Here is an 11,793-nt window from a genome sequence, read left to right on the forward strand (position 1 = left end):
CTAAACCGTGCTGCACACATTTCTCAGATAACTGGGTAAGAAAAATAGGGCAGGTGCTGCACTTCTTTATTAGTGCTAATTTAAGTAGTTCTACAAAGCTTTTTCATATTGTGAGACAGAATTATTGCATAAAATAAAACTAAGTTCCACTGTAAATTAATAGCTGCAAATTAAAACTATTTGCTATAAATCACATAGAAACTCATATCTAATATTAGCAATTTAAAAATACTTCATGTCCAACCAAAAGAAAGTCCACAAGAAGATACAATGAGCAGTTACGTTACTATAATCCTTACTGAAATCGATGAGAAACCTCCCATAGCCCTTGCGTTGGTACTGGGGAAGAATCATTATACAGGAAACGTTATATTTCTGTTGACAGTGCTTTTCCTGGTAGAAAAAACAAAAGCCTAGTTTTAAAACAACAGGCTGCTAAGACTAAACACTAATGTTAATTTTTAAGAAACAAAGATTAACAGTCAAAACCACAGCCCTGGTCCTTTGGGATTAGCAATGCACATCAAGAAAAAAATACCCCTCTGAGAGGGGGAGGACAGTGTTAAGCCCCTGGCACTCTCCACAAAGCAACCATCCCCAGGGAAAAACATAAACCAAAGTGACGCCACCCAACACCACCTGCAACTTGAAAACAGTATGTCAGCGCCTGAGATGAGCAGAGGAATCCCAGTCCTGACCATCTGCAAAGCTACAAACGCTGCCGTCAATGTGGCCCCTAGAAGTGGGACAGTTCATCACTGACTTCCAAGTTCCTTTTATTGTAGCTCCTGCTTTGGCGCTACATACGGTGGGTATAAATACACCTCTATAAATCAAAGCAATATATTTTAAATTATACTTAACTACTGAAACGGCCTACTAACAACTAGGGCTTTTCACTTAACTATTTTTATATAGTTAGATTTTATCATGGGCTTTCTTAAATAAAACTGCCTCTTTTGTTGTCTGACAACAGAAGAAACTTTTTTTTCTCTCCAAGAGAATGGAAAATTGAAGGAGAGAAAGTATCCTTTAATAAAAAATGGCTTCTTAAAAATTCTTACTTCTATGCCTAAAATTCAAATTGGGAAGAGAAGATTTAAACAGAGAAAGAACTCAGGTAATGACTCTGTTTATTTCACAAGTTCTGCCTATCATCACCATGGGAGTAGAAGCCATGGCAAAGCTTTCCCTCTGGGGTGTGAGCAGCAGTTTTATGTTCCCAGCAGAGAACAGCCCTCTGAACGTTACTAGGTACCTGCTGGCACCTGCTAAGTGTCTCGGCGGTCCTCCTGCTTCCCTTTCCAGAACGCCACACGGCACCCAGAAGGGTGCGCCCTGTACTGCCTCCTAGGGACAACCAAAAGCTGTTTCGTATTTCCATATGAATTCAAGACAAACTTCAGCTGCTATACTTACTTTAGAAAAGTAGCCAACAAGGTGGCAGCCCTTGACATCATTCTGGGTTAGAACATAAAAAAGAAATGGCTCCACGTCATAATAGAGTGTTTTGTGGTCAAGAAACAACTTTGCCAAGAGACACAGGTTCTGACAATAAATGGTACTCACATTCCCATCAACCTAGAGGAAAAAAACAGACAAAACGGTCAGCGAGGTGTCTCTTTAATTCCAGAATAACACACGTCAGCAAAGAGTGCCTGTGAGTACCCACAGTCCAGCCCAGGAGGAGCTGGCAACTCTCAGAACAGAATGGATCTGGAAGCTGTCCCTTGAAATGGCAGAGTACAGTGTCTGCTACTTTAAGACAACTAAATACACAAAACACTGCACTTCAACAAAGCACAAAAAAAGGCTAGACAAGGATGTGATGGCCATTTTCAAAACAGCATTTGCTTTTACAAAAAGACTGACTACAGGAATCCTTCAGATGGCAAGCTGATCTGATGCATTTTTTAAAGTATTTAATTCAACAAAAGATCTAAATGTAACCTCTTCTAAAATACATCTGTTAAGCAAAACAAAGTAAAACAACAGTTTAACTTGTGCCAGCAGCCAGAAGCAATGTAATCAGACTGCCAAAATGAGGTTTCCCCCTAAATAAAGCTCCTTGAGGGATTATTATCTTTTGTCAAAAGCAAGGAGCAGGTTCCCTGGGCGGCAACCTGGCAAGTGAGGTATTTCGTGGGCTCTGGTTGGCCAGGATCAGGAGCGAGAGGCTGTATGGTCCCAGCACCCCTGCAGCGTGTGCTCCTCCATGACCGCTTACATCAGACCCAAAGACACTGACATTTTAAGACTGCAACTTCTGCAAACTCCGTGACAGTCCAGAGGTTAGCACTCTGTACTTTCACTGCTGAGGGTCTGGGGTTCAACCAGGTTGGGGAACTAAGATCCCAGAAGCCACATTGTGTTGCCACACACACAAAAAAGACTGCCACTTCTTTAGCAATTTAATGTACAAAACACCTTTTCCCTCCCTTAAAGGTCAAGAGCTCCTCTATTCCTCACCTAAAATAAAAGCTCTGGGAAGATTAAGAAAGTGAGAGATGGAGCAGATCCTGACAACCTGAAAGTCTATCATCATCGGAATTAACAGAACTGAGCACATGGTACGTACTCAGTTAGTAGCTGGGCAATCAGACCGGAACTGAGATCAAGAACTTAAAAACCACTATTAACAACACAGAATCACAGATGTAGCCTAAGTCAAACAATCACGATGAAGTCAGGAAATATTACTAGGATTTACTACAGCTGTTACATATATACCTCTACACAATATTCCTTTAAACAGAGCAGTAGAAATCTGTTAAGTGCCACGTTTCATAGAGTCTAAGACACAATCTTATCACATCTATACAAAAGTAAAATCTGTTGGCATTAAAAAATCAAATGGAGTCATATATATCATAATTTTCAGTATTTTTACCTTCTGAGTGGAATGTAAAATATGTTACAACTGATGTCTTTGATTCAATGAAATACAAAATAGTTTATTCAGAGACCAAGTTTGTGAACTGGTACCACTTAGACTGACCTAATTCTGATTCTCCCCTATAGAGCTGAACTACTGACTCCATAGTGAGTGAACCATAGTAAAACATTTCCAAAACAAATCAAGCTGTGCAATCGGATAAAGCATGGGCAGCGGCGGGGGGCGGGGGGGAGGGAGGTGGGGGGTGGGGGGGGTTGGGTGGTGGTGGGGGGCTGTATTTGAAACGGATAGGAAGACAACTACTAAACATCTTCTACTTTACCTCAAAAACAGAAATGTTATTCTTTCTATAAATCTCATTAGCAGGAGGATGGAACCAACCACACTTCTTCATATGCTGCTGCAGAATAGTTCTACTTTTCATATATTTTAGACAGAATTCACAGAGATATAATTTAGGCAGCCTGTAAAAAAAAACAATTACACAAACTTTATGTAAGACTTTAAACTTCCACTCTTATTCTTACTCATTACTACCCAGGTAAAAAGGTAAGGAATGTCTCATTATCCCCATTAATCAAATTTTTAAAAAAGGAAACACAAAAATCAAAGATAAAACTAATCTGGATAATAGGATCCAACTAATCGATAGCAAGAGGGCAGGGGTGGGAAATCAATTCACACAATCCAGGGATCTTCCTAGTAAACTAATCTTTGTTGTCTTTTAAAGTTACCCACCAGAAAGCCATGAAAATCTCACCTTCTCTCCTCCTTGATAATCTCCAGTAAGTAAAAAAAGTAAAGTCTACCTTGGGAACACACCAGAAAGTGAAGACTTTGTTAAGCTGTACAGTCTTTCTTCCTTTATCAGATCACTCACTCATTACTTTCAGAAAATGAACACCGACTGAACACTGTCAGGCCCTGTGCCAGGTACACCAGGTACAGAGGCTGAGCATGATGGACATATAGTGGGGACTGTAAAAGCAGATTCTGTACATATTTTTAAGTATAAAACTGTAATATGGAAAACGTTTTTTCAAGTTAGGACATGCTACACTACCTCCTTCCTTCTGCTCCGAAATTCTGGCTTTCTCTCCAGTCAAATATGACATTAAATCCTGCACCTCAAAGGTCTATTTTCAATGACTGAAATAAAATTTCTAATTATTTCTTCATCTACATTGTTATTTTTTATATAATAATTTATATTTTTCAATACACTTGCTTTTTAGCAGTAGGACTTCTCCCTTACACAGTCTCTGTGATAAGGAGCCAGGCAATAAAGTGGTTCTGTGTGCACGTGTGCTCAGCCATTTCTGACTCTTTGAGACCTGATGGCCACAGCCCACCAGGCTCCTCTGTCCATGGGGTTATCCTGGGAAGAATACTGGAGTGGGCTGCCACTTCCTCCTCCAGGGCATCTTCCCAACTCAGGGATCTAACCCGAGTCTCCTGCCTCTCCTGCAATGCAGACAGATTCTTCACCACTGAAAAAGCCACAGAAGGAACATAACCTAAACGCCAGTGGCTTCTGTAAGTATTTTAGTCTGGACTGAGAAGACTGCATGGCTCTCTCTGATAAACACATATCCCATGTATCCTCAGCACAGAGGCTCTCCTGTACCCTGAATTGTGTCCAAAACTGGTAAGCATGCTAAGATCTGATACTATAACAAAAACTGTACATACAAAAATACTGGGTGATACAATGACAAGAAATATAATCCAAATATATCTTCTCTCATATAAATACGTACTGAGGCTGAAGGAAATTGGAAAAAAAAAACCACCTCTGTTTATATATTTTGGGTATTAATCCCTTATTGATCATATCATTTGCAAGCATTTCCTCCCATTCAGGAGGTTGTCTTTTCATTTTGTCAATGGTTTCCCTTGCAGTACAAGTTTTTAAGTTTAATTAGGCTCCATTTACTTTTGCTTTTGTTTCCTTTGCTTTAGGAGACAGATAAAAAACCTGCTCCAATTTATATCAAAGAGTATTCCAGCTATATTTTCTTTTAGGACTTTTATGGCTTCAGGTCTTATCTTTAGGACTTTAAACCATCCTGAGTTTATTTTTTACATGATTTGAGAAAACTGTCCAGTTTCATTCTGTTACATGCAACTGTCCGATCGTCCCAATATCATTTACTGAAGAATCCGACTTTTTCCCACTGTACATTCTTGCTTTCTCCATCACAGACTGACCATAAGAGGCGGGTTTATTTCTGGGCTATTATGTTTCATTGATCTCTGTGTGTGTGTGTTTGTGCCAGGACCACACTTTTTGATTACTGTAGCTTTGTAATACAGTCTGAAGTCAACCCTCCAGCTCTGTTTTACTTTCTCAAGATTGCTTTGGCCATTCAGGGTCTTTTGCATTTCTATACAAATTTAAAAATTTTTGTCCTAGTTCTATGAAAAATGCCCTGAGTAATTTGACAGGAATTGCACATAATGAGTAGATTGCTTTGCATGGTATCTGTCGTTTTTAACAGTAAGGTTTCCAATCTATAAACATAATGTATCTTTCCATTTGTCTCCGTCATCTTCAGTTTCTTTCATCAGTGTCCTACAGTTTTCTGAGTACAGATCTTTTACTTCCTTAGGCAGGTTTATTCCCAGGCATTTTATTCTTTTTGATGCAATGGTAAATGAGACTATTTCCTTACTTTCTGACAGTTCACTGTCAGGGTATAGAAATGCAACAGATTTCCGCATATTAATTCTGTATCCTGCCAACTTTACCAAATTCATCAGTGAGCTCCAAATGTTTTTTGTGGCTTCTTTAGGACTTTTCTATGTATAGTGTCATACTGTCTGCAAACAGTGACCATTTTACTTTTCCCTGTCCAATCTGGATTCTTTATTTCTTTTTCTTGTCTGACTGAGGTAGCCAGGACTTCCAACCTATGTTGAATTAAAGCGGTCTTGCTCCTTGTCTTGTTCCTGACCTGAGACGAAATTCTTTGGGCTTTTCACAACTGAGTGTGAAATTAGCTGTGGGCTTGTCATACGTGCCGTTATTATGTGTGTTCTCTCTACGCTCCCTTTCTGGAGAGTTTCTATCACATGAATGCTGAATGTTGTCAAAAGCTTTCCGTGCATCTACTGAGATGGTCACACTATTTTTAGTGTGACCTTCAATTTGTTAATTCTGTTCTTCAGTGTGTTGTATCACACTGATTGATTTGCAGATACTGAAGAATCTTTGAATCCCCATGATAAATCTCACTTGACTATTATTTATAATCATTGCTTATGATCATTTTAATACATTGTTGCATTTAACACATTATTGCATTGGTTTGGTAGCATTTTGTTAAGGATTTTTGTATCTATGTTCATCAGTGATACTGGCCTATAATTTTCTTTTCTTGTGGTATCTTTATCTTGTTTTAGAATCAAGGAGATGCTTGCCTCACACAATGAGTTCGGGAGCACTATTTCCTCTGCAATGTTTTGGAATAGTTTGAGAAAAGACAGGCGCTACCACTTCACTAAATGTTTGGTAGAATTCACCTATAAAGCCATCTGCTCTTGAAGCTTTGTCTGCTGATAGCCGTCCTAGTACTGATGCCATGTCATTACTGGTAATTGGTCTTTTCACATCTTCTATTTCTTCCTGCTTCAGCCTTGGAAGATTGTTCATTTCTAGGAACTTCTCCATTTCTTCTGGGTTGTCCATCTGATTGACATACAGCTATTTGTCACAGTCTCTTATGATCCTTTGTATTTTAAAAGCCTTTGACTTTATTAAAATCAAGACTACTGGGATGACACTGTTAGTCTAATGGGAATCATTCAATACAACTCTAGAAAAGATCAAATATCTTTTCTAGTAATAGTACAAATGGCTGCAGTTCTCTCATTGAAAAAATATATCAAATAGGAAAAACATCAGATCACATGAAATGAAGTGCAGTTACTGAAATCAGGAACACTCCCCGACCTAAAGAACACTGCTGAGTACTGCTTTCTGCCTTCTCCTTGACAGCACCTAGGCCTGGACTATCGAGGACGCATATGGTCACTCTGACTAGCTCCATCATGGGGGTACAGCCCCCACACTTGACATTTATTTTAAAGTCACCCATTACATGGATACCATAATCTCTGAAGTCAGGATTGGGCTACAGCTGTATTGGTTCCCTTACTTCTATGATAATGCAAATATTCTTCCTATTGTGGCTTTAGAACATTGCCCAAGATAGCAGCAGTTTGTGCAGCTTTTATAATATGTCAATAGTAAAATTTTGATACAATAGAAATTACACCAAATACTCCTTAAGTCAAAGATTATGGTACAAGCCATCTGAGATCAATCTAGTTATCAATGCTATATGGAGTAGTCATGTACAGTGGCTAAAAGTTATAGCTATATGGTAAGAGAAAAGTGGGATTAAATCCTGGTTCTCCCATTTAGAAACTGTGTGGTCTTGAATATGTTTGCTGGGCCCTGGCCTGTGAGAACAAAGATAGCAATATCCACCTCACAGAATTATTCCAGAGATGTTTAGTCACTGAGTAAGCTCAGTGAATGGTAACTATGGCTATTATTTATGATTAATACTATGAATATTTTTATTCTCCTTTCATCCATTTTATTTCATCATTTAATGGTCATTTAAAGACTTAAGAGGATGCTGTTCCTTAGTAATTGGGGTTGTACATAATCTAAGCATCAAGTCAAGTCAGGAACAGGATCAAAAGGTAGAGCAAGGTTCCCAAACTACTCAAATATGTGAGAATATGCGTTTTTGGGATCTTATCTTAATACGAACTTGTAGCAAAGAGGTTATTAAGAAGCTAAAGCCCTAAGCAGCTCAGGAGTAGAGAACATTCCGTGACCACAGTTCCTCTTGCCTTCAGCCTATTTGCGTCACGTCCTTAGAGGCAGAGTCCGGCCCTCTATGGACCCATCTGCCATGTGTGAGCATCACATCGCCCTGCGGGGGAAACCTCAGGTTACAACCTCTGCTTTATATTCTTCAACGTCTGAGACTTAATCATACTGCTCCAAATGAAGCTGCTTCATTGCTGTTGTTTCATTTTGTTTTTTAAAAATCATGGATGCAAGACTACTTAACATATACCACACACACAAATATCTGAATATTATAGGAGATAATACGTAATCCCACTTCCCAAATAATTTTTCCTTTTACGATCTCCTCTTTGTTTTTGCTCTTCTTCTTTGTTTTGCTTTAGGACTCGGAAATTTTTTAAAGTGTTTAGAACTTTTATTAATAAGAAAATAATTTAGAAGTAATTTAGCAGAGAATAGTCATTAACAAAGTAAAAATATAGGTTTATTATTTAGAAAGCACGTGATCTCTAAACATTATAGTCAACTCAAGTTTAAAGAACTCAGAAGTGAAACAAGTCTAAACTCAACAAAACATGTTTTTTTGAAAATGAATTAAGAAAATTAAGACTATATAGATAGAAAAAATAATTACTAAAAAACATATAAATTACACAATATTATCTGCTATTTTCAGGGAACCCTTCACAATGGTGACTAATGAAAAGTACAGAAAACATCTAAAATTCTACTTAGATGTATGTTACAGTTCTGCTGCTGCTTTCTGTTACAATTCCTATTAAACTTCTTAGGTTATTTATTTTTCTGCTGGCAATGTTTATTCTTTCACTGGTAACTAACTCCCTCAAACTTGATTAAGAAGTCAAATTCTAGGGACAAACTCATCAGAGCAAAATGCAACATTTTTAATCAGACTTAGTATCTTAAAACTGACAGCCTCATTCTCCTCTCCTCTGTCTCTGCTCCTGACTAAATGAGCTCCGCCCCTCCTCCCGCCCTGGAGAGGAAGAGAGCAGGTGCCTGGGGCTGCACTCCCCAGGCAGCCGTTGGGCGGGACACACAGCTGAACAGGCTTTCTGTTCCAGGCGGGGCACTCTTGTGATCTGCACAGCTGGGAAAGAGCTCACTTAAAATGGTAATGATTTATTTTAAACTTCATGATGAAATTAATTCTTCAACTTTGCTGTTCTTGATTATACAATACCCTGGCTGGCCATAACTCCTGAGGAAGACATTGCACTAAACACCTGTGTTCTGTAGGTAGTTGAGGAATTTCCTTCCCTCTTTTAACATATATACATAATATATAATGTTTTTAACAAACTCAGATTGTTATTCTTCCATGAAATAAATATAATATTGCCTTAAAGGTCTAACACAGAGTTTGGAGGTAACTGATCCTACAATAAATGGCTCTCAGCTACTGTGTTTCATAAGCTTGTATGTCAGATTCCTGGGGTTTTGCTTTCTCCCCCCACCTCTCTGTCACTGAGGTCTGGGTCTCACTCCTACTTTTCTAATCTGCTTAGATTTGTAAGCCAGATTAAAGAATTAATGACTGCTTCAAATGCTAAGCCAGTGTTTACTTTTTTGACTGAATCTTATTTTTCAACTCTTTTAATTTCAACCCTAAAAGAAAAAAATAACTGACGTTACTGACCACTCACAATTTTTAAGTGATTTACATGATTCTACTCATTTAATGTTCACAATAAACCTCCTGAAGTCAGAACTATTATTATCTCTGTTTCACAGATGAGGAAACTGAAGTACCAAGTAGCTAGGTAATTTCTAAGGTTACATAGCTTATAAATGTCAGAGTTGAGTCAAGAAACAAATCTGGCTTCATTAAGCTCACTACGTTATCCCAAAAAGCTGGTGACTGATCAGTTTTTATATCTAGAAACCCAAGCCATTTATATATAATTTTATACCATTTGGCTAATTATTTCTGGGAAAACAATTTACTAAGTTTGTTAAATTATAAAAATTTAAATAAAAGGCTACTCAGTAAAACTTTATTTATAGTTAAGTATAAGAATTTCTCTTTAAAAGAAATTTTTTTGGTGTGAGATATGAAGGCCAATTTCTCATAAAGAAAAAAATGTTCCCCTTTCATTCTGACCATGTGTCATATTTCCGATCTTAAGTAATAGTTTTTGGATAGGTTACAGAAAAAAAAAATTATAAAGCCAACTGAGACTAAGTGGCTGCCAAAGTATGCTGCTATTATGGACACTTAAAACCTACCAGTTTTCTTGAATGTAAAGAGATGAACTGGACTACAACAATGTCTCCAAGATCACTTCTAGTGCTGGAGTTCTAGGAACCTAAGAACAAAAGGTAAATGGCCTCTCAAAACATACCTTGAGTATTCTTGAGGATATGGAGAGGAGTACCAGGTATGAATTTCATACTTCCCAAACTCAATAACAGAGGGACAGCGGACTTGTGGATCAGGAGGACCAGTCACTCCAACTTTCTGTGCAGTGAGAAAATACATTGATTACATAAGTTAGCTACATTAAAAACACTAAGAGTGGAGTGAGAAAATACACTGGTTATATAAGTTAGGTACATTAAAAATACTAAGATAGGTAACAAACAAAACAAAAAAATCGTCTGAATCAAAGTGTCCTGTTCTCAGGATTCCACAAGGAATTAGAAAAGCCAGGAACAAGCTAATGAGTTTTGAAATAAACTGTCTTACTCTTTAAAACGAGCAACCAAATGAAAATTAAATATGCTAATAAATCTCCTAGAACCAAATGCAGTTGGTGACACTACAGTTTCCATATTTAATAATACTGTGAATATCCTCAACTAAACTCCTTCCTTAATGACTCAGTAGTTAAAGAGACACCGTGGCACAGGGGGATTCAGAGTCAGGGATGGGGAGGAGGGCCTGCCGCCCACAGGCTGAGATCAGACATACAGCACCCCAACTGACAGAAGCAGCAACAACCTACTCAACAGGGGCGTGCACACAGAAAGCAAGCATCCTCTAGTCTGCAAAAGCAGGTACTAAGGACAACACGAAAAGAATACACCAAAACAAGTAAGAGTCTTCAGTCCGCTGTACACTTCTCCTAAAACTTCCTTCCTAGTAGCTTTTCACAGGGAATTTGATTTGCCCTGTGCCCAGTGGAACAAGATTCGTATACACGTATAGGCATACCTCAGAGATACTGTGGATTTGGCTCCAGACCACAGGAACAAAGTAAGAATCACAATAAAGCACGTCACACAAATTTTTGGTTTCCCAGTACATATAAAAATTATGTTTACACTCTGGTCTATTAAGTTTGCAATAGCATTATATCTTAAAAAAAAAACCGGACATACTTAATTTAAAAATATTTTATTACTGAAAAATGCCAAACATTATTTGAGCCTTTAGCAAGTCCCATAACAGATCATCAGAACAAATACAATAATAATGAAAAAGTTTGAAATGTTGCAAAAATTACCAAAATGTGACACAGAGACATGAAATGAACAAATAAGTGTTCTTAGAAAAATGGTGCTTGCTGATACACTTGCTCAACTCGGAGCTGCCACAAATTTCAATTTGTAAAAAACATTATCTGTGAAGCACAATAAAGTGAAGAGCAATAAAAGAAGGTATGTCCCCGTGTATATTATATATATAACATACAATACATAACCATGTATAATTATCATGGATATTCTATAAACATGAATTAATGTTTTTAAAAACGGAGCTAGAATTCGGCCTAATCAAACACAAGTATTAATAACTCTTAAAAGGAACAACCAAAATTATCCTTCACCATTTTATGCTTTAAAAACCACTGAGAGATTACCAAAAGTCCCTTGCTGGAGCGCAGGACAAACACACACCCCACCCCACCCCCACTTCTAACAAATCTGAAAAGATATAATATCAAATTTATATTCTTTATATAAATTTATTTAAGGAAAACGCCTCTTCACCATAACTCATCTGAGGACTCCCTCTGGTCTGTCTAACCACTCCCTTTTCTAAAAGGCCAAGGGACGTATCTCGGGTTTCAAGTTGGAGCATAGCCAGGTGAAACCTCAC

The 11,793-nt window shown here is 37.9% G+C and overlaps 1 protein-coding gene across 4 annotated transcripts in view; it reads right to left on the minus strand.

Annotated features, from left to right (window-relative positions):
* KAT6A (lysine acetyltransferase 6A) overlaps nucleotides 1-11,793 on the minus strand; it is a 108,872-nt gene that overhangs the window by 15,584 nt on the left and 81,495 nt on the right. For all 4 annotated transcript variants that reach the window (XM_070781484.1, XM_070781483.1, XM_070781485.1 and 1 more), the window contains 4 exons: nucleotides 10,094-10,209; nucleotides 3,219-3,360; nucleotides 1,420-1,581; nucleotides 300-393 (listed from right to left, as the gene is read on the minus strand). In XM_070781484.1, coding sequence (XP_070637585.1) covers nucleotides 300-393; nucleotides 1,420-1,581; nucleotides 3,219-3,360; nucleotides 10,094-10,209 — 514 coding nt within the window. The remainder of the gene's footprint in view (nucleotides 1-299; nucleotides 394-1,419; nucleotides 1,582-3,218; nucleotides 3,361-10,093; nucleotides 10,210-11,793) is intronic.

The sequence above is a fragment of the Bos indicus genome, chromosome 27 (assembly GCF_029378745.1).
Source record: "Bos indicus isolate NIAB-ARS_2022 breed Sahiwal x Tharparkar chromosome 27, NIAB-ARS_B.indTharparkar_mat_pri_1.0, whole genome shotgun sequence".
Classification (NCBI taxonomy): Eukaryota; Metazoa; Chordata; class Mammalia; order Artiodactyla; family Bovidae; genus Bos; species Bos indicus.